Source organism: Stegostoma tigrinum, chromosome 40 (genome assembly GCF_030684315.1).
Source record: "Stegostoma tigrinum isolate sSteTig4 chromosome 40, sSteTig4.hap1, whole genome shotgun sequence".
NCBI lineage: Eukaryota > Metazoa > Chordata > Chondrichthyes > Orectolobiformes > Stegostomatidae > Stegostoma > Stegostoma tigrinum.
The window spans coordinates 2,646,753-2,670,734 of NC_081393.1; the positions used below are offsets into that span (position 1 = coordinate 2,646,753).

Here is a 23,982-nt window from a genome sequence, read left to right on the forward strand (position 1 = left end):
TCAACATATGATAGTCCCGCCACTCCGGGAATTGTCCTTGTGAACATACGCTGCACTCCCTCAATAGCAAGAATGTCCTTCCTCAAATTTGGAGACCAAAACTGCACACAATACTCCAGGTGCGGTCTCACCAGGGCCCTGTACAGCTGCAGAAGGACGTCTTTGCTCCTAGACTCCATTCCTCTTGTTATGAAGGCCAGCATGCTATTAGGTTTCTTCACTGCCTGCTGTACCTGCATGCTTGCTTTCATTGACTGATGTACAAGAACACAGAGACCTCGTTGTGCTTCCCCTTTACCTAACTTGACTCCATTGAGATAGTAATCTGCCTTCCTGTTCTTGCCACCAAAGTGTGTAACCGCACATTTTTCCACATCAAACTGCATCTGCCATGCATCCGTCCACTCACCTAGCCTGTCCAAGCCACCCTGTGTTCTCATAACATCCTCCTCACATTTCACACTGCCACCCAGCTTTGTGTCATCAGCAAATTTGCTAATATTACTTTTAATGCCTTCGTCTATATCATTAATGTATATCGTAAACAGCTGCGGTCCCAGCACCGAACCTTGTGGTACCCCACTGGTCACTGCCTGCCATTCCGAAAGGGACCCGTTTATCACTACTATTTGCTTCCTGTCAGCCAGCGAATTTTCAATCCAACTCAGTATTTTGCCCCCAATACCATGTGCCCTAATTTTGCACACTAATCTCCTATGTGGGACTTTATCAAAGGCTTTCTGAAAGTCCAGGTACACTACATCCACTGGTTCTCCCTTGTCTATCTTCATAGATACATCCTCAAAATTCCAGAAGATTAATCAAGCACTATTTCCACTTCGTAAATCCATGCTGACTGACCTATTCTCTTACTGATATCCAAATCAGTCATATTTTCATCTTTTATAATTGACTCCAGCATCTTTCCCACCACTGACATCAGGCTAACCAGTTTATAATTTCCTGTTTTCTCTCTCCCTCCTTTTTTGAAAAGTGGGACAACATTAGCCACCCTCCAATCTGCAGAAACTCTTGGAAAATGATTACCAATGTGTCCACGATTTCTAGAGCCACCTCCTTAAGTACCCTGGGATGCAGACCATCAGGTCCCTGGGACTTATCTGCCTTCAGACCCTACAGTCTATCCAACACCATTTCCTGCCTAATATGAATACCCTCAGTTCATCCATTACCCTCGGTCCTTCAGCCACTATTGCATCTGGGAGATTGCTTGTGTCTTCCCTAGTGAAGACAGATCCAAAGTACCTCTTCAAGTCTTCTGCCATTTCCTTGTTCCCCATAATAAATTCACCCCTTTCTGATTCAAGGGCCCAATTTTAGTCTTAACCATTTTTTTTCTTTTCACACACCTAAAAAAGCTTTTACTGTCTCCTTTTATATTTTTGGCCCGTTTTCCTTCGTACCTCATTTTTTTTCTCCACGTATTTCCTTTTTAGTTATCCGCTGTTGCTCTTTTAAACTTTCCCAGTCCTCCAGCTTCCCGCTCATCTTTGCTATGTTATACTTCTTCTCTTTTATCTTTATACAGCCCTTAACTTTCCTCGTCAGCCACGGCCACTCCCGTCTCCCCTTAGGATCTTTCTTCTTCTTTGGTATGAACTGATCCTGTACCTTCTGCATTATGTCCAGAAATACCTGCCATTGTTGTTCCACTGCCATCCCTGCTACGGTATTGAACCATTGAACTTTGGCCAGCTCCTCCCTCATAGCTCCACAGTTCCCTTTGTTCAACTGCAATACTGACACTTCCAATTCTCCCTTCTCCCTCTCAAATTGCAGATTTACTACTTAGCATATTATGGTCACTACCTCCTAATGGTTCCTTTACTTTGAGGTCCCTGATCAAATCCGGTTCATTGCACAACACCAGATCCAGAATTGCCTCCTCCCTGGTAGGCTCCAGTACCAGCTGTTCCAAGAATCCATCTCGGAGGCACTCCACAAACTCCATTTCTTGGGGTCCAGTACCATCCTGATTCTCCCAGTCTACCTGCATGTTGAAATCTCCCATAACAACTGTAGTGATACCTTTGTGACAGGCCAATTTCAACTCTTGATTCTACTTACACCCTACATCCTGACTACTGTTTGGGGGCCTGTAGATAACTCCCATTAGGGTCTTTCTACCCTTAGAATTTCTCAGCTGTATCCATACTGAGTCTACATCTCCTGATTCTATGTCCCCACTCGCAAGGGACTAAATATCATTCCTCACCAACAGGGCCACCCCACCCCCTCTGCCCACCAGTCTGTCCTTTTGATAGCACGTATAGCCTTGAATATTCAATTCTCAGGCACTGTCCACTTGAAGCCACGTCTCAGTTATCCCCACAACATCATACCTGCCAATTTCCAACTGAGCCTCAAGCTCATCCACCTTATTTCTAATGCTTCGTGCATTCATATATAATATTTTTAATTTCTTTCTCCCCTCACCCTTCCTATCAATCCTTATTTCACTTGGCCATACTGTACAATCTCTTCTTGAGTTTTCTGCACTGTTGATTCTGTTGTCTTTCTTAACTTCTCTTATTCTCACTTTCCCTTTAACTTGATTCTTACATTTCCTTTTTGTCCCTTCCCCCTCACTACTTAGTTTAAACACACCTGCGTTGCAGTGGCAAACCTGCCTGCCAGAAAGCTGGTCTCCCACCTATTAAGGTGCAACCCGTCCCTCTTGTATAATTTATCCATACCCCAGTTATCCAAGAATTTAAATCCTTGCTGCCGGCACCAGTCCCTCAGCCACACGTTCAAGTCCATTATTTCCCTGTTCCTGCCCTCTCCAGCCCAAGGAACTGGAAGCAAACCAGAGATAACCACCCTGGAAGTCCTGCTTTTTAGTCTTCTTCCGAGTTCTCTGAAGTCCCGCTGTAGAATGCCCCTCCTTTTCTTCCCGACGTCATTAGTGCCGACATGCACCACCGCCTCTGGCTCTTCACCTTTGCCCTTGAGGATTCCCTGCACTCCATCAGTGATGTCCTGGATCCTGGCACCAGGAAGGCAACACACCATCCTCAAATCCTGCCTGTTGCCGCAGAAACCCCTGTCAGTTCCTCTCACTATGGAGTCCCCTATTACCACAGCTCTCCGTGATGTCTGACTTCTCGGCTCTGCTTCTTCGCCAATTTTTGACTCGCAGACCTGTCCACCTCTCGGACTGGCAGTGTCGTCTGTCTCGACAGCTTCCAAGAGAGTCAACCTGTTTACAATAGGTGCTTCCTCTGGGGTCTCTTATACTTCATTCATGTCTTCCTTCCTCATTGACATTCCCCTTCTCTCTTCTGGCATCCTTGGTGGAATGACCTCGCTGAAGGCCCTGTCCAGAAAATTCTCATTCTCTCGGATGAGCCTGAGGTCATCTAGCTCTTTCTTTAGTGTTGCAAGAACCTCCTTCAGAAGCTGAATATGTTCACACTTGCCACAGCTATAGGAGCCAGAAGCATCATCAGTGTCCCTGACCTCCCACATCATGCATGCAGCACACTGAATAAGCTTGGCAGTCATGTCTTCACCTCTTCAACAGTGGCGTAACCTCCTCACTGAGGCTTTTCGCTGAAAACTCCTCAGCCAAAGACTCGCACTTTACTCACCAGGCACTTCCCTCAACCCTTGTTTTTTGCTGTGAGTCTGTGGACTCTTAATTAGGTTAGAGGAGGAAGGTGGGAGGGAGGCCCTACCGTGTTGGGGCCGAGAACACACCTACTTAAATAGCACTCCCCTACCTTCCCAACAACCTCTCTGCCCTGACCTCACATCTGTCTTGCAAAGATCAGGGATCTGAACAGAAAAGATATAGTCATCCAGGGAGTTACAGCAACCTTCCACATCTGAAATGTTTTGAGTATGCAGAAGTTCTCAATGGATTCAAAATGGTAACTTTGCCTTATCTCCACAGATGCTGCCAGACCTGTTGAATTTCTCTAGCAATTTCAGTTTTTGTCAACTTCTATTCTTTTCTCTCCATGTTCCTGTCACCCAACTGGTTGCTACTGCCCCTTTTATTTTATAAGCTGTAGACTTGCTCATAAGTCTATTGTGCAGCACTTTTTAAAATGCCTATTGGAAGTTGATGTACATTGCATTAACAGCACTAGCTTCATGAATTATTTCTGTTAAATCATCAAAAACATCAGCTTATCAGCTAACATGATCACCCCTCACAAATCCACATCAGTTTTCTTTGATTAACAGCAATCACTTCATTTTAAAATTTGCATCCAGTCTTTCAAAGCTCTCCTTATCAGTTTAATCTCTTCCAGTCTGACAACCTGCTGTAATCTGTGTCCAAGTGACAATCAATTTTGTCTCAAATTGTTGTTTCTAAAAGCTCAACATGTTGGCTAACACTGGAGATTGATGGCCCTGAGGAGAAGAAATTGATGGGCTCCTTGTGGAAATGTAATTGTAAGAAAGATTACAGGTAGAATGGCTAAGAATGATCAGGAAGTAACCTGCTTTTCCCACATTCAAAGAACAAGTGCAGAAACTGAGGAGACTTTGTAGCTTAGGTAGGAGCCACCCTGACTTTAAATCAGAAGGTTTGGGCTCAGGTCCATTCCAGAGCTGATTGCCCACAGAAGTATCGTTAAAGACATGGCTCAGCAAGTTGCTAATCAGTTTCAACTCCTCGCAACTAATCCTCCAAAGAAGAAAAGAGGGACCGAGAAGACAGCAGGGAGCTTTGGCATTGAACTTGAGAGCTTTGGGTTCAGACAGCTGAGGACATGGTCACCAGTGAGACAGTAGACAAAATGAGGGATTTTCAGGAGGCCAGAACTGGAGGAACACAGAGATATCAGATGGTTTGAATTTGATCTTGATCTTACAGTCACGTGTACTTAAGTGCAAAAGTATAGGCATAGAGCGAAAAGGGTCTCATTTCACCAAATAAGGCACCATCTTAGGTACAGGTATCTACGTATATAATCTTAAGAACAAGGTAGACAGAAAGAACAATGTTACAAGTTACACTTTATAGCAATTACAGGGTGTAATTATTGTATAGACTAGACATATGACGAGGTGAAAGTCCATGAAGGAATGTGAAAGCCTTGATGTGAATTTTAAAATGGAGTGATTGCTGTTTGGTCAACAAACATAGCAGGTGATGGGTAAACACGTCTCCTTATTAAGCAAGAAATTCTGGGAATTAATTTTCAAAATGACACCTCAACTGAAGAGAATACAATCAAGAATCTTTAAAGGAAAATGGGTGATTATCCAGGTAATTTCTGGCAGAACAACATCAACAACCAGCTTGAGGAATGGAGGGAAGTGAAAATTTCTCACCTCATTACAGCTAGGTTCCAGGAAGATTAGTTCAATTGTTGTGATCTCCATTTGCTCTTTTTAAGAGGACGTCATACTTCAAAATTAGCAACTTCTCCTTTGGATTACTCACAGAGACTCAGAGGTTTGCAGCACAAAAAGACGTCATTCAGCCCAGCGTGTCCATATCAGCCAACAAAAATCTGATATAGTCAACTCATTTTCTAGCTTTTGGCCTACATCCCTGGAGGCTATGGCAATGAAAGTGATTATCTGCATTCTGCTGAAATGTTATGAGGGTTTCTGACTCAACCTCTCTTTGAGGCAATGAGATCCAGATTCCTATCACCCTCCTGAGTGAAAACAAATTCTCCTCAGCTCTTCTCTGGGCCTTCTAGCTCTTTCCTGAAATCTATACTCCCTTGTTATTGACTCCCTCTCTAGCATACATCTTACCTCTGTGCCTCATAATCTCTGTCAGGTTCCCTCTCAATCTTTACTGCTCCAGGGAAAACAACTGGAGTTTTCCAATATTTCCTCATATTTCAGATACCCCAGCCTCCAATGTCCTCGCGAATTCCCTTTCACCCTTCCTAAAATGTGGTGACCAGAACTGCATGCAGTGCTCTAGCTATGGCATAACCAGCTTTAACCAGTGTGATTACACAGTCCATCATAACCTCCTCGCTGTTGTATCCTCAGTCTCCGCTAATAAAGGCATATATCCCATGTGCCTTCTTAATCACTTTATCTACCTATCCTGTTCCCTTCAGAATCTATGGATCAGGGTTCCTCTGATCTTCAGTACTTTCTAGAAGCCAACCATTCATGTTGTTAGCTTCCCCCAAGTGTATAACCTCATACTTTTCTGGCTTGAAGTCCATTTTCCATTGCTGTCCCCAGCTGACCAGTCCTTTTATCTCCTCCTGCAGTTTACGGCTATCCTCACAATTTACAACCCTGACTATTTTCCTGTCACCTTCACGATCAAACCCCTTACTGTTTAAGTCTAAGTCAGTAATGTACACCAAAACAGCAAGGGGCTTTGTGCAGAGCCCTACAGAACCCTCTGGAAATGAACTTGGTGCCTCTTAGCCAATTTTGGATCCATTGTGTCATTTCGCTTTGGATTTCATTGACATCTTACTTTGTAGGCCAACTGGCCATGTGGGACCTGATCAAAAACCTTCCTGAAGTCCATGTTGACCACATCAAATTCATGACCTGCATCAACGCTCCTGGCTACTTCTCAAAATATTTGATCAATTTGTCAAACATGACCTTCTTTTAACAGGTTAATTCTGACTATCCCTGATTAATCTACACATTTCCAAGTACAGATATATTCTGTCCATCAAAATTCTTGCTTATAATTTTCCCACTCCGAGGTGAGACTGACTGGCCTGTAATTTTCTGGTCTATTCCTTCCTCCCTTTTTTTTAAATACTCATGGGGTCATGTTATGTATGTCAGTTGGGCACATAACTCCAAAAAGACATGATCAGTGAGTTGAACAGAATAAAAGCAAGGAAATGATGGATTAAGCAACTTATGCCATGAATTCTGTCACTCCATTCATTCCTGGGATTTTCACACTATTAACCTCATTGAAAACAGTTACAAGGCAATTATAATCATTCTGTCCTGATGAAAATCTTTGGTAGTTCTGATTTTCCTGCACTAAAACTAGTTTGCACTCTGCTGCTGCTCAAAACTTAAAATGATGGCACAAGTAGCAGTGCCTAGACCTCTAAAAATGTTTTCCAGTCGGCCGATGCTCATTCACTTAGCTCCAAATAATTTAGCAATCGTCTAAATTTATTTCAAAGTGTTCATTGATGCAGGGTTCTATCATTGTGAAATAAAATCTTCATCAACAGATTGTTTAAATAACCGGTCAATGCAGTTCATTGAGCACGACCATGCAGTTTATTTTTTCACACAAGTCTTTTGATTTCAAGCACAGCAGTCATGGATATTTTACCACCATCACTGAATGTTTCTTCAAAAAAATGGCAAAACTCTATCAGCCCAAAAATCCAATTGCAATCCAAAATGACTAAATGAAATGATGTACTTAATAGCTCAGCAAAATCACCCTTTCCATGCCTGACTACATGCCTCAGCTCCACAAAATCTCAGTCATTTTTAATTCCCTCCAATTTTAGTTTCTTGCACAATTTCAGCTGCAATACCATTGGCAACCAAGCATTTGTCATCTGTCTTGATATTTTCTATAAATGTGGCTCGATGTCAAAAGTTGCGAGATAATGCATCAGTAAAGTGCCTTGGAATATTCTATGTTGTTAAGTGTGCTTCATTGAGCATGGTAAAAGCCTTTTATTCCCCTTTTATTGAGTACTGAATATTCCTCAACAATCTAGGATTCTCTGAGCTTGTTGCTCTGACGTTTCACCCCAAAGGGAACTTGTTGGGCCTGTACTATCACCATTTCCACTTTGAGTGCCCCCCACCAACAATTTTTCTGCTGTAGATTTACCCACAGGAAGCTGTTCACAGTTAGTTTGGTCAGATCCTGCTTTACTTCAATAAAAGGGTCTAGGCCCGAAACGTCAGCTTTTATGCTCCTGAGATTCTGCTCGGCCTGCTGTGTTCATCCAGCTTCACACTTTGTTATCTTATTTCAATAAAATCTGCCTTCCCCCCAATCCAAAATACAGACCATCCTTTTTCTATCCAAAACAAATTTTAAAAGTACAGTGTTGTGGTCATTATCACTAAAATGCTCTCCTGCTACCACCTCCAACACCGGCTTCAATCCCCACAGTTAGGTCCACCACTGCACTGTTCCTTGTTGGACTTTCTACATGTTGACGTATAAAGATCTTTTGAATACATTTCTCAAGAAATCTGTCTCCTTTAAACCTTTTATGCTATTTTTATCCCAATTAATGATGGGGGGGGATGAAATCCCCTAACATCATGGGCCGAAGGGCCTGCAATGTGCTGTACTGTTCTGATACAATTACCCAATGGTTGTTTTTACAACCTCAATGAATTGTCTGCAAAGCTGCTTCTCTACTGCCTGCTTGGGGGCCTACAATACACTTCCCAAAAGTTTGGCTGCCCCCTTTCTATTCCTAAACTCTACTCTCAAAGCCTTTCAAGATACTGTCCCCTTTCAGGTAGTAACTGTCTCGACACTGCTTTCTCTTTTACATTCTCCCCTGTCCTGCCTGAAGATGTTGAGTTGCCAGTCCTGCCCCACCCACAATCTCATTTCTGTGTGGGTAACAACATCGCAATTCTGTGTCACTCCACAACACCCTTAACTCATTTGTCTTACTTATAATGTACCATTAAAGAAGAGGCCGTCAGCTTTGGCTTGCTCCTTTGAAACTCAACTGAACTGCCTTTTCCTTGGTTCCTTCACTAAAGTACACCGTATCTCGATTGGACAAACACTCCCATGTCCTCTTCTCCTGCCAAACTATTTTAATTCCCTTGCAGCAGAATTAGAAAATCCACCTGCAAGGATGATGGTCACCTCTGGTTCAGGTGTACACTGTTCCATTTGTACATGTCCCACTTTTCCCAGCAGCAGTTCCAGTAATCTAAAACCCTCCGCCTGCATCAACTTTTAGTTATGCGTCCATCTGCCCTGTTCTCCTAGTTCTATACTCCCTAGCAGGTGGTACCAGGTATAATCCAGAGAATACAATGTTTAATGTCCTGCTCTTAATTTTACTGCCTTGATTCCTAAATTCTTTGACGCAAGGCTTCATCCCTCATTCTGCCTATATAGTTGGTCCCAATGTACAGTATGACCTCTACTTGTCACCAGCTCCCTTCAGGATGCCCTGTACCCTCTCAATGACATCCCTGAAACTGCGTAAGGAAGGCATTGCAGCTGTGGCCACAGAAGAGCCTGATGAACTCCGAATCACTATCGCTCCTGCTTCCTTCTGCTCTATACACTCAGGCCTCTTGACGTGTCAGAAGCTTGTCTCTGTCTGCACTTCCTTGAGGAACCAACGCTCTCACCAGCTTCAAAATAGAGAACCAATTTGTGGCAGGGACTCCAGAGAACTCCTGCACAACCCACGTGATTCTCTTTGGCTGTTGATAGTCATCCATTCCCTTCTTTCCTCCAGCCCTGAGCTATGGTGTGACCACCTCTCTAAACATGGTATCTGTATAACTCTCGGCCTTGCAAATCTGTCAGTGTCTTCAGCAATGACTCAAGTTCAAGTTTCTGCGGGTGGGAGCACTTCCTGCACACATGGTCGTCATTGCAGATCCATTCCTTCTCCCATATGACGGTCACACATTCCACTCGGCTGATCCCACCTGCCACATCTTCAACTTACTTGCTGACTTTTCTAATTGCTTAATTTAGAAGAAATTCCCTTTACCTTAAATTAATCTCCTCTGATTCTTTGATTTTTACTTATCCCTGGTGCTTCCCCTTTAATCCTTTAATAACCTCCGAGCTCTTGGGCCTTGATCTGCTCCTGCCCCGACTGATTTGTGAAAGTAGTTAGGAAATAAGACAGAAGAAAAACCTCCTACCTAACCTTCACCTCACTCCCATATTTATGCAACTGCCACACACCGCAGGTTCCACTCTGTGAGGCAGGCAAGTCGGCCAAATCATTAATGCACTCCTCATTCTCCTTTTCCAAGAATGTCATCAGATCCTTCACATCACCTTCATCAGGCAGGCTCTGTGCCTTCATGTCCACTTCAAATTCTACTTTGATGCTCTTATGACAATGCACGAGGGAGTTAGTTACAGAAGAACACAAGAAATAAGAACGGGCAGGCAACTTGGCTTCTTGAACTAGGCTGCCATTCAATTTGAGCTTGGCTGATCCAACTCAACTCCACTCTCCTGTACGTTCTGCATAGAAAGAAAAATCTATCAATTCCAGTTTTAAATATGCTCAACAATTCACTATCTACAACGCTCTTTGGGAAGCGACTTCTGAAGATTTGCAACCCTTTAAGGGAAAAAAATTCCTTATCACAGACCTGACCAGCTGACACCTTATCCTAAGACTACACCACTTAGCTTGCAACTCTTTAACCAGTAGACACAGCTGCTCAGCATCTAACCTGTCATTCTTGTTAACAGTTTTGGATTGTTGTCTGAGATTAGCTCTCATTTTTCTCAATGCTACAGACCACAGACTGAGTCATTTTTTATTCATAGGACACCCTTTACATCCATGAAGTCAACTTGTTGCAATCCCTCAAATATCTATACTTTTTTCAAGGACCCAAATTATCCATAGTATTCTTGGTTTGATCTCAGTAAAAGCCTATATATTTGCAAGATTCCCTCACCATTGGGTTTCAACTGGCCCATCTTTGCAGGAAAGGGTAACATATCATTTGTCTTCCCAATTGCTTGCTGTATCTTCATGCTAACTTTACACATTCAGATTATAGAATGTGCTTAAACCCTTCTGATTCTTGGGTGAATGTGTTCACAGAGCAAAGCAATTATGCAATGAAGCACCAAGAAACAATTAAGTGCTTCATTGGAGAGGTCGAGTAAGAATACGCCAGAGAAAGAATGAACATGACAGGTTATTACCACCCACCCCCCTCTGCAATTGGGCAGACTAGCAGTGTCGAAGGTTGTTCAGTTGAGTACGCCAGGGACAAAACCAATTGTGGAAAAAAGCAGTTAGTGTCTTCATCCTTCCTTCACAATTTAAATTAGTATTAGCAATGATTGCTGGCTTTAATTTTAGTAAAAACATAGAATTTTATTTTTAACATTCCTCTATTTTCATTTTCCCAGTGCAATTTCACTAATCTTCTAGCTGGGAAACTATTCAATTACTAACGTTCGGCTAATAAGTTTCCAATTTTCAACCATCAGCTACATGCTGAATGAGAATGAAACAAATTCAAGTGAAGGAGGCGTTTGGACTATTATATTTTGTCTGTGCAGAATACCAATTTCATTGTACAATAATCAGTCAGGAATGTTGGTTTATGTGTCCTCAGAAGGATGGCAACCCTGAGAGTGAAGCACTAGGCTCAAAATTTAACTATTTTCTCTCCACAGATACTGTCAGACATGGTGTGTTTCTCTAGCAGTTTTGTTTCAGAACTCCAGCATCTGCAGTTTTATGCTGAAAGAAGATTAACAGTCCTTAATCAAAATCTCCTTGGATCCCAAACAGAGAAATTTATTAATTGTATGTGAGTTGGGTTTAATTGCATGACAGTAGTAGGCATTCACTTGAATTCCATCAACACAAACACAAGGCTCTTGAGGTGCACTAGTAATGTCCCTGCTTCTGAAACCAAGAGGCCTAGTTCAAATCCCACCTAATCCAGAAGTGTGCTATGATATCCCTGAACAATTTGATTTAAAAATAACACTATATGCAGACACAGTCAAAAATTCTGATTGTTGGGGCTAGGAGATGTTGATTTGAAATGAGTAACTCACTAACTAAATGGAGAAGTATGTCATGATTGACTACTGGTCTGTTGTTCACAACCTAGATGAATAAGAGTCAAGATCAGTTGGATAGGGATGTGAGGGAACGTCTTCCAAAGTTTGGCAATGAACATGGAGTGTTGCCCACTCAGACAGGATATTGGAGACATCAGCAACATGGTCTCAGTTGCCTGAACATTGGGTGCAATGTGGGTGATTTTTTTTTGCCTGAAGATGTGAAATCAGATCATTACAGCAATCTTGCTTCCTTACTTGACTAGATTTAAGTTGGGCTAACATGTTTCCTTTAATGACACCAGAGGACTACTGCAAATCTGGAGATTTTTGCTCCAATTTTTACAACATCTTTTAAATCTGAAAGCTTAAATTTTACATGTGGAAGACATTAACATTTAAAATGGGTGACGCCATCAGGGATGTGTTAATTCAATCATGTATTATTAATCCATTTAATTCCAGTGTTATCATCAATCAAAAGTAATGTTTTATCCATGGAACAATGATTTCATGATGCACTTTGGTAGACGGTCTTGTAATTTCATCAGAATGTTTTCATGCGCCCATGTTGCCTCTAGGTCATCAGATCATGTTTTTTTTCAAAAAAGGTTGGTATGGGTTTTGTTTTATGTATTGATGTATATCAGAGCCCCTCTTATTTAATTCATTCTTAACATGTCAGTTAGCAAAGTGAACATTTATTGTTCATCATGAAGTCCTCCAATAAGATGGTGATACAAATGAGAGGCTTGATGATGCCATGTCAGAAACCATTTAATAAATGTAGTACTGAAGTCTGAAATCACAAAGAAAGATCCCTGCTTCGTATCTGCTCGATGTTAAAAGCAAAGGGCTAGGAGACAAAGTTTATGGAATCAGGGTACGCAGTGGCAAGTAGATATTGGGTAGGGATGGAGGAAATGAAAATCAGCGATTGAGGATGACAGAGATCGGGATGAATTTGATTTCACTTTCAAAGATCCAGAACAGGCAAGTTTCTGCCAGGTGCCTGAAATTTTGTGATGTGATTTCAGAGAACAAAGATATGGGAATGGACCATGGACAAAAGGTGGAAATATGTGATGGAGGAGCGGTGTGATGTGATGAGAGACGATCTTGTTAAATCCAGAATCAAAATAAACCAATATGATCTATTACGCGAGATTTCACTCTGGGATCTGACATATCCAGTAAGACTGTGAGCATAACAATATTGTGGCAAGAAAGACGGAGAAGAGTATTGATCTGATGATGCATCTTCGCTAGACTACACTTTGCACATATATTGGTGAGATCCATTGGTCATGATCACATTTTACATGCCACTATGCAGCAGATGGAAGATGGTGATGAATTTCTTAAGGCAAGCAAATTTAAGAAGGACAGTCCATATTTCGCCCATGGTTCACCGATTTGGAAGCCCTTGCAAATTACATCAGTTCAATGCCAAGATGCAAGAATGTGCCTAGAGTGACTGCACCTCTTTACACAATGTTGAAAGGTCAAGTGATAAGCCAGTTATAAAAGCAGCCTTGTAAGTTTGCTTGTGACAGATGCGGACAAGGAGATGTTTTGGATCTCTGCCTGTAAATTTCAGTAACAAATTCTTATCATGATTTTATGATGGTCATTGGCTTTAGGGAAAATGTAAAGGTACTGGCCTCTTTAAAAATTAAGTTTCTCTCAGAGGCAATTTCTGGTAAATCACCTTGTTTCTTGCAAATTAGCATGTGACTACACTGTCGAGGAAAGAAACAAGAAAAAGGATAGTTTTGTGGTGAGTAGGCCCCTTGAAGTGTTGCTGTGTTCAGTCAATTTGCGTATTAATAGAGAACAACCAGGCAGCAAAACAGAGTGCCTCTTTTTTGCAGAGTCTATTTGAATTTCCAAGTGTTGGCGACAAGAGGTTTAAAACTCTTGTTAACTGGAGGACTGTGAACACCGAGTTGAACTTGAGATAGCCAAATGAGGGGAGAGAGTATTTCTTGACGCGACAGACTAAAGTTAAACAAGACAGAATCAGGAGAGTTCTGATCAGAGGTAGCAACATTTAAAAGTATGCGCAACATGTGTGCTAACAGGGAGCATACAACCTTAGGACAATTGGAGGAGATGACAACCACAGCAGAAGTAACTCAACCCTTATATAAATTTTTGAAACAGTCCTCACACCAAGTGGCTCGCCCAAATACTGATCATATCTGATCTGGATTTATTTGGGACCTAAATCTAAAAGATATACTGTAAAAGGAATGTTGATTTAAGAAGTTTGGTGCGAAGTATAAGTGTCTGTGTTCATTGTACTTTTGATATGTTGAATGTATCTGACAATTTAAGATAGAGTGTGGTTATTCACATTCAAATTTTTTGATTTTTGTTCAGTAATGTTCTCTTGAATCAAACTGTGAATCCAGTGGCTTCAGTCTTTTCATACATGTCTGGGGTTTTGGATTTGAAATAAAACGTGAACGTATTTTTGGTCTTTACGAAGATCATTAAAATATTTGTCAGGAAACAAGAATAGATATTTTGGTGGAAAAAGTCATGCCACAAAGTTTAACACCTTACCCACTATTTCATACAGTTTTCCGCCTGCCCTCAGTTTATTCTCCAATTCCTAATCCCCAATCTCTACTCCTTAAAACCATGAGAGAGAACCATATTACCTATTGAATGGATCAGCACAGCTTTTAGTTTACATGTACAGGATCCCTGCCATTATTAGGAGAAAGATATTCATTGTAATCATGGAACTCATTGAGCAGAAAACTCAGTTTCACTTTGACACATTTGTCCTCAAAGGCAATGGAGAGAAATGTAAAGATGTTGGGCCAATGCACAATATCTTCAGATATTCATGTGTTGCAGTAATGTGCAATGTGTGCATTCAGCAAAATTTTCATGTGATCCAACAGCCATTTCATTTCTCAAATCAATGGCTTGTTAAGCATTAACATTCTAGGGCATTGCAGGAAACTGAGTTCCAAATGCCTCCAAGAAATTCAATTCTGTTCAAATAGTGCAATGCATTGGCCAATTCTTAACTGACAGATTTTGGTTTGGAAAATCATCTCATCAAATTTTATGTCAATGCAGATTTACGGAAGAAAACATAAAATAAGCATTAATTAGTACCCTTTCTGTTACTTTCCATGACCACACCTCACCACTTCCACCAACGGTCCATAGTGGCAGCAGCATGTCCCCTGCACAAAATAGACTGCAAGGACAAGGGCATCTTTGACCCACCTTTCATCTGGAAGGACAAGGCAGCAGATACATGGGAACTCCACCACTTGGAAGTTCCCCTCAAAGCCAAACACCATCCTGATCTAAAGCTATATTGCTGTTCCTTCAATGTTGAGTGTATGTGGACTGCAGAAGCACATCAAATTCTCAAAGGCAATTAGGCACGGTTGACAAATGCTGGTGTGGTCAGTGATGCTCAAATCTTAAGAATGAATCTGAAAAATACAAGCCATAATCTCACTGGTGAAATGGATTCCAGGGGATAAATGGTCTCCTCTTGTCCCCAGGTAATGCTTCTATCCACAACTGTTATATCTATGACTCTATCTGGAGTTTGCTCAAGTTGTGACAGTGTTCTAATTCAGAATGCACCCACCAGCGAGGACATAATTCTGAGACATCCCTTTCTAAACATACAAACTATTAACACATGACTAGGTTAAACCAGCGAGTTGTCTGGACTTAAGGGGAGTATACTAACATGGCCTTAGGCCTACATAGCTTGTGGAGTCAAATCCAAATACATCTGATTTCAAAGTAGGAGATCAGGGCTGGTATGTAGTTATGGCGAAGTACTTGAGAAAACAAAACATCTCCCAATGTGATTCATGAAATAACTTGTGTGTATTCTGGGTTTCAGATCTTGAATAGTTAAAAGCTTCAAAGAGCTTTGCACAGTCAATTTACTTTGTCTCCCAAGAGTCGAATTGCAGCAATGGAACAGAACTGAATCCCTTGTGATTGCTGATTTTTCACTGTGCCAACCCTCATTTTTTGCAGGTAATGACCTATATGAAAACTCTCCCTACGAGCCGATTAGCTCACGCTTGTCCGACATATTCAGACTTGCTGCAATCAGTTCAGGTAAAAAAAGTTACATTTCTTTCATCTTGTTTGAAAATATTTCCTCCTCTGAAAGAGGGGAGTGAGTGTGGGATTTATCCGAAGATAAACAACCAGTGGTAGATTGAAAGCCATGAGCTTTTAAATTCAAATGCACCAAATTCCACCATGAAATCTCCAAGTTACCACTGCAAATCTTGTAATCCTATGTAATCTAAATAGAATTTGATTATTTTGAATGTTATAAAACCGTAGTCATGCTTCCAGATACTGCAGTGGAAAATGTATAGGACAGCAATATTTGAATTTACTGAACAATCTTGAGTGATAATTCATCACCAGTCATTTCTTCCATTTAATACATCATTTCAGCAGAAGTCTAAATGCTTCAAACAAAAGGACACATCGTATATTCCAAATACAGCAAAGCCAAGGGCCAGATGCAATCACACCATATCTGGTCTCAATGAAAATTCTCCTCAAATTGCTCTCCAAATCTCCCTTAAGTTCTCCCAAGTTATCATATTCAGCGAGCTGCCTCTGCTGAGCATGAGTTCCTACTGCTTCTTCCAGGGCTTTGCCAGTCTTAGAAATATGACTGAGGGCTACTATTTTCTGGTTATTCTGAGGATTCTGAACAGCTGTATAATCTTTATTGTCAAAACAGGGTGGTAAAAATAAATTCAGCAGTGGCTTTCTGAAGGACATTGAATAAGTGATTTGAAAGGAAAATATTTTCAATGCATTTGGGAAAGAGTATGGAGAGTGAAATTAATGGAATAGTTCTTTCAAGGTGTGGCATATGATGATTCTCTAATCCTTACCTCACTTTTCTCTCCATCAGTACTGGGAACCTCAAGATCAGGTTTTATATTTAATACACACAATGACTAATTTGTTGAACATATTACTGACTTTTGTTTCTAAATTGGAATAGAAACAATCTGGGTGCATTAGGCTTCCCCAAATCTGAGCCCGTGTAGATCATTGTCAATATTAATCATGAATAGTTCTTTCGGCAAGTCAAGCTTTTCTCCTGTGCAAGGTTATTTCCTTATTCTCATATCCAAGATCTAATCAGAAAGTTATTGGAACATGTGAAAGGCCCATTCAGATGTCTCTCAGCAGTGTGATTTTTATTGCAAGTTTATTGTTGTAAACCACCCCAAGACAATTTCCAGGAGGGCTTTCAGACAAAATGAGACACTCCAGCATATAAAGTAAATGTAAAGTTGGTTTCTGGCAGCATTTTAAAGTCGGAAAGTGTTTTATGAATGTGGAGAGGTTTAAGGAGGGAATTCCAGAGTGATAATAAAAGCTAACTATTGCAGATTGTGTAGATCTGAAATGTAAACAAGTAGTGCCAGGAAGAATAAAAAACATTTATCCTAACAGATTCACAGAGAGATGGTGAGAGATCAGGGTATCCAGTGCATGAATCACAGAAGAGTGGTACACAAGGACAGCATGTAATGAGGAAAGCTAATAGAAATTATTGCTTAGTGTGAGGGGGTTCAAATACAAAAGTAGGGAGTTGAATAAAAGCAAAATACTGCAGAATCTGAAATTTGAAACAGAAAATGCTGGAGAAACCCAGCATGTTCTGAAGAAGAGTTATACCAGGCTTGAAACATTTACTCTGTTTATCTCTTCACAGATGCAAACAGACCTGCTGAGTTTTTCTGGTATTCTTTGCATTAATTTCAAAGTAGGGAGATTGTGCTTCAGGTATACAAGGTACTTGTTAGGCTGCATCCAGACTATCACATACAATATTGGTTCTCTTATTTACGGAAGAGTGTAAATGCGTGAGAAGCAATTCAGAGGAGTTTAGTAGATGAATACCTGGAATTATGAGGAAAGATTGGATAAGCTTGGCCCTGCTGAGAATAGTAAGGGGTGACTTGACTGAAACATATAAGATCATGAGGGATCTTGACAAGGTGAGTGTAGAAAGAATGTTTCCTCTTGTCAGAGATTCCAGAACTCGGGATCATCTTACAATATAAAGGGTTGTCCATTCAATACAGATATGAGAAGTTTATTTTCCCTCAAAGTCTTGAGTCTTTTAAATTCTCTTCCTCAAAAGGCAGCAGAAACCATGTCTTTGATAATTTTTGAGCGAGAGGTCGAGTAAGAGATAATCAGGTGTAGTAGATATATGGAGTTAAGGATACAATTGGATCATCCATGCTCTTATGAAATGGCAGAGCAGGCTAAAAGGCCAAATGGCCCACACCCTTGTAAAGTGGATGAACTGTTCGAGCTCCTCTTGGGAGCAAGAGGCGGCACCGATACAGTCATCAATGTAACAGAAGAAAAGGTGGGGTTTAGGGCCACTGTAGGTGCGGAAGAGGGACTGTTCCACGTAACCTACAAAGAGGCAGGCATAGCTTGGGCCCATGTGGGTATCCATGGACACCCCCTTTGTCTGTAGGAAATGGGAGGAATCGAAGGAGAAGTTGTTGAGGGTGAGGACAAGTTCGGCTAGGCGGATGAGGGTGTCGGTGGAGGGGGACTGGTCGGGCCTGCGGGACAGGAAGAAGTGGAGAGCCTTAAGGCCATCTGCATGAGGAATGCAGATGTATAGGGACTGGACATCCATGGTGAAAATGAGGGGTTGGGGGCCAGGGAATTGGAGGTTCTCGAGGAGGTGGAGGGTATGGGTGGTGTCATGGATGTAGGTGGGGAGTTCCTGGACCAAGGGGGAGAAAATGGAGTCCAGATAGATGGGGATGAGTTCGGTGGGGCAGGAGCAGGCGGAGACAATAGGTCGGCCAGGGCAGGCGAGTTTGTGGATTTTGGGAAGGAGATAGAAGCGGGCGGTGTGGGGTTGGGGAACAATGAGGTTGGAAGCTGTGGGTGGGAGGTCCCCTGAGGTGATGAGGTCATGGATGGTATTGGAGATGATGGTTTGATGCTCGGGTGTGGGGTCATGATCGAGGGGGCGGTAGGAGGTGGTATCGGAGAGTTGGCGTCTGGCCTCGGCGATGTAGAGGTCAGTGCGCCATACTACCACTGCGCCACCCTTGTCTGCGGGTTTGATGGTGAGGTTGGGGTTGGAGCGGAGGGCTGCCCGTTCTGCGGGGGAGAGGTTGGAGTGGGTGAGAGGGGTGAAGAGGTTGAGGCGGTTAATTTCTCGACGGCAGTTGGAGATGAAGAGGTCTAGGGCGGGTAGGAAGCCCGGGGGTGGTGTCCAGGTGGAGGACTTGTGTTGGAGGCGGGTGGAGGGAGGGTTAGGCTTCCGGTTAAAGAAGTAAGCGTGGAGGCAAAGGCGGCAGAAAAACTGCTATATGCCCAAATGTGACTGGTATTCGTTGATGTGTGGGTGGATGGGGACAAAGTTGAACCCCTTGCTTAGGACTGACCGTTCGTCCTCAGTCAGTGGGAGGTCTGGGGGGATGGTGAAAATGCAGCAGGGTTCAGTGTGGCTGTCTTCTCTGGGGTTGCTGGCTGTGGAGGTTGTGGGCAGAGCGATGTGTGCTCCTGAGATGCTGCCTGGCCTGCTGTGTTCCTCCAGCTTCACACTGTGTTATCTACTTTCTCCTTTATTTCTTGAACATGCATTGATCAGTTGTGAGATAATGTTGCTGGGCTTAGCAAATGGCACTTACCTCTAAGTCAGGTAAATTCAAGATCCTACTCCACAGACTTGAGCATATTATGCAACATAAATGTAGCACTGAGGGAGTGCTGCATTGTTGAAGATAGTATGGTTCAGATGAGGTGTCAATCCAGAGCCCAAATCTGCCTAAAAGGTGGACACTAGTGATTCATGGGAGTGTTCTCTGACGTCCCAGCCAATATTTATCCCTCAATTAAAAGCATTTTGAAAATACATAGTATTTCTGATCAAATTGTTGATATGTGGGATCTTGCTTTGCTGAAATGTTGTCATGAAGTGTTGTTGGAGGATTGTACAGAGATGCACAAGCAAAAATACAAAAACAAGTCTAGGTTATCTTATTTCTGAAGAGAATTCTAAAATATGTTTGATGGAAAAAAAACTGGATCCAGTTCAAGTTTGAGAATTGGAAATTCTTTGTTTCCTGGTACTGTTGCCCAAGTAAATCACCCTTTTAGTTTGATCACATAATCTCAGAATGGAAGTTAATGCGAGGGTCTTCCATGTCAGCAGTGAATACAGAAAACAAATTGTCATAAACCACCAGACATCAATAAACTTCTTGAACAGAAAAGCTGTGGGTGTTCTGTGCATTGAGAATAATTAGCTTTGGAGTTTGAGTGGGAGGTGCATATTCTCTGCTTGTGTTGAGGGTCACGTACGATATGATAGAAATGACAGAAGATGAAGCTGTGTTTTACTCATGAGAAAATAAATCTATCATGTAATCATTTTGTAACTGAGGCTTGCTGACAACTTGTCACGGTGTACGGGTTCCTTTCTGATGTTAATCAAGATGCTGATAGGCTGGTCAGCAGGGCTAGTGAAATGGAGCAAGTGAGGAACCGCATTGAGCAAGAACATAAATGACCATCTTCGCTTTCGAACACGTCATTCAATGTTTGTCTTTAACTTTTTCACTTCAGATAGTCATTCCCAGCGGTATTGACTCAAACTCAAATCTATTTACTTTAAATTGGTTTGTGCTTCCTGCAAATTTTACATTGGATAATTGAGGTTCATTGACCAAGTAATATGCATTGTGTAATTGTGGTGTAGTGACTGTATTCTGTGCAGTATAATTGCTTTTCAGAAACGATGTTGTGTTTGATGATCTGTAGCGAGCATCATCTTAGTGGCATTTGCACTTCCATGGGTCTGCCCACAAATGTCAGACACAGAAATTGCCAATATGATTCCATCTTTGACAGAAATGAGATGATCCATCTCCCGTCCTCCTCATTAACAGGGAGCACTTTGCTGAGGGCTGAAGATGCCAATCTGTGAGTTTCCGGCTTGACTACAAGTGAGCACTTGAAGAAGATGTCAGATGCCATTGTGGATTGTTGTTTAGAGTATTAGTGTCTGATGTCAAACAGTTGTAGCCACTCACCACCATGATGCACACACTGCTGACAGATGATGTTGCCATTTTCACTCTGTTGTTGGCTAGTTTGAAAATCAGTGTTTAGCACTTTCATGTCACACCTACAAGCATCCTTGAAATAGTGCTTTGATTTTCCAGTGGACATCTTGTTCAGATCTCTCAGTCACACTGAAAATCCTTAGGTGACTATCTTCCACCCTGGTCCTGCACAAAGCCACAACTATGTCCGCTGTTCCTTGACCACTTTTATTTCGTTCCCTCCATGCTAACATAATTACACCAGGTCCTTGCTCGGCTTACTTCATGCTGGCTTTGAGTTGTGACCTTTTTGACCATGAGCCAAGCCACATTCCTTGTTTTCTCTTAAAACCACACCTCTCATTCTGTGGCATCTTTGTCTGACATCCTGACAATCAGCAAATATTTTTATGCCAGACTGTATGATATAAAGACCATGACCAGTGTGGCCTCCCAGCTGGACTTGCCCTCTATCATGGAGATCTTAGACAACAGCACAGTGGGGAGGTTGGACCAGCCATTATCCCTGGATGAGTTAACAAAGGCTCTTGTGTCCTTTGGAAAGAGTAAAATTCCCAAAGCGACAGCTTACCAGCTGAATTGTATTCAGATGTGTGGGACTTGATTGGCCAGGACCTGCTGGAGATGTACGACAGTATGCTTCTCTCAGGTACCATGGGACGCAAGGTATCATCACTCTCACCTACAAATGGAAAGGGAGAAATTAGAAACTGTCGATCAATATTACTGCTGAATGCAGACAACAAAATCCTGTCGAAGGTCATTGACAACCGGGTCAGGTCTGCTTTGGGATTGCTATTTCACCCAATCAAAACCTGTGCTATACCAGGCAAGAAGATTTCTGAGAGCCTCGTGCTTCTCATGGATACAAGTGCCGACATGCAGGATAGTGAGGTGGACTCGTGCCTCATCTGTCTGGGCCAGGAGAAATCCCCTGACAGGATATTACACATCTACATGTAGGAAATGCTCTCCAAAATCGATTTTGAGGAGGGACTCCAAAATTGTATCCAACTGCTCTGCACCAACATTGTTGCTACAGTCTCAATCACTGGGTGGGAATCAGAAAATCTCCTGGTCAGATCTGGAATCAGGGCTGCATAGTTTGTGTGTTGTATAGAACCTTTTGCTGAGTTCATCAGGAAGGATGTGAGCCTGTGAGGGATGACTATTCCAGGCTGCGGAGGTCTGCAGGTCAAAGCCTCACTGTACATAGATGACATCACTGTTTCCTGCTCGCATCTGGTATCAGGGTGCAGATTCACGAGCGTCTGTGACCAGATGAACCTGACCTTGGGAGCTAAGGCGAATTGACGCAAGAGCTCGGCCATAACCTTTGGAAGCTGGGCCACTGACCCTTTATTCCCTTCACGGTTAGGACATATTACCTGAAGGTACTGGGAATATACTTTGGACGGTATGGGATGTGTGCAAAAACCTGGGAGGAGTGTATCGCCAAGGTGAGGTGATACTGGGCCTGTGGGAATACTGTTCCCTCTCCATTGTGGGTAAAAACCTGGTCAGCAGGTGTGAGGTACTCCCAGTGTTGCTGCACATGCTGCAGGTCTGGCCTATTCCCCGAGCCTGTGCCTTTTCAGTCACCTGAGTCATCTTGCACTTCAGCTGGAGGTCAAAGATGGATATGTCCACAGGGACACCATGTACAAAACTCAAGATGGGGTGGTCATGGTGGTGATATACCCAATGCTGCCGTCAACCTGATGGCCACCTTTGCGTATGGCTGCACCTAGGTGAGTGTACACCCAATATAACTGACGTACTACTTGTCCCTGCTTTTGCGAAAGATGGGTCTGGCCTTGGTGCCATGGAACACTTCAAATAGTTGGACTGTTCCATATAACATGTCCTTCATGGAAAAAGAAGGTCTGGAGAAAGATGCAGTGGTTTTGGTTGAGGTTCATCCTGAGCAACTCCTTGATGCAGGACTCGATATGAAATGTTCCATGGGATATATAGACTAACACTGACTGCGCCTCGAGGATCACCAACTTAGTGAATGAAGCTCCTTGGTTGTCTGAAACTTGATGGTCTTCCAGTGTAAAGAGTTGACCTCGACCGATTGACATTCCAAAGTCCAGGACTATGTACTGAGGGATGCATGAAGGTTGAGGGCAGATGCTGCCAAAGGGCAGTGGGGAAGACTACCATCTAAGGTCTTTCTCCTGAAGTATAACAAAGGTATGTTCAATTATTAGACCCTCTCTTTGCCTCAATGTATGCCCCAAATGCTATCCTGCATGAGTCAGAAATGCCTTTGGTTGAACAACTGCAAGGAATATCAAAATCCAATGTTTGCTTCTTTAATACACAAAGACTGTACTGAACTGCCTTAGTATCTGTGAATGTCAATAAAGACTTTTTATGAATAAAGTATATTTTTCCAATTAAAAAAACGGTTGTGTGACAATTAGTTTGTAGGATGTGCAAGTCATCATTTTTAACTGAAGAATAGGCAACTTGAGTAAAGCACAAGAAAATATTGTCCTCAGCATGCAGAAGCTATGTTTGTGAACAAATTCATACAGTGCTCATTCGGCTGGTGCCTATGTGTGCACATGCTTATTTACACAGGTCTCTGAAGACTGTGGCTGCTGTTTTGACATTATTGTCATTTGAGCTTTTATTAAGCATATCCAACTCTTAAATGTATTTGATGCATTGATTGCCTTGAGCATTAGTTAACAACTGACAGTACACCAAGGACCTGCAGAAAATCTTATAAGCCACCTGCAATGTAAATTGATATTCTGTGATTGGCATCAGCCAGTTCTAAGTAGGGCAGGAAAATACAGCAAAGCCGGCCTGCCAAGCTGACATAGATTTGTTATTGCACAAGCTTGCTGCAAATGGGAAAACTGCCAAATTCACACAACTCTCAGGACCAATTCTGTTGCAGTGTGGAAACTGTCTGTCATGGGTGCAGTGCTTGAAGTGGAAGCCCATTCGTTGGTGCCTTGTAATAGTCTGCAAGCAGCACTTAAACTGAGTGAGTTTGGTTCAGATTGGAGATTGAAATCCTTCTGATTCTTTCACCTCTTGTTCTGGCACATAGAGACCAAATGATACACAAGCACACAATGCAAA

At 42.3% G+C, this 23,982-nt stretch overlaps 1 protein-coding gene across 2 annotated transcripts in view; it reads left to right on the forward strand.

Moving 5' to 3' along the window:
• The window catches only part of LOC125448106 (GDNF family receptor alpha-2-like), a 297,306-nt gene that overhangs the window by 26,351 nt on the left and 246,973 nt on the right, over nucleotides 1–23,982 (forward strand). For both annotated transcript variants that reach the window (XM_048523146.2, XM_048523145.2), the window contains exon 3: nucleotides 15,764–15,847. In XM_048523146.2, coding sequence (XP_048379103.1) covers nucleotides 15,764–15,847 — 84 coding nt within the window. The remainder of the gene's footprint in view (nucleotides 1–15,763; nucleotides 15,848–23,982) is intronic.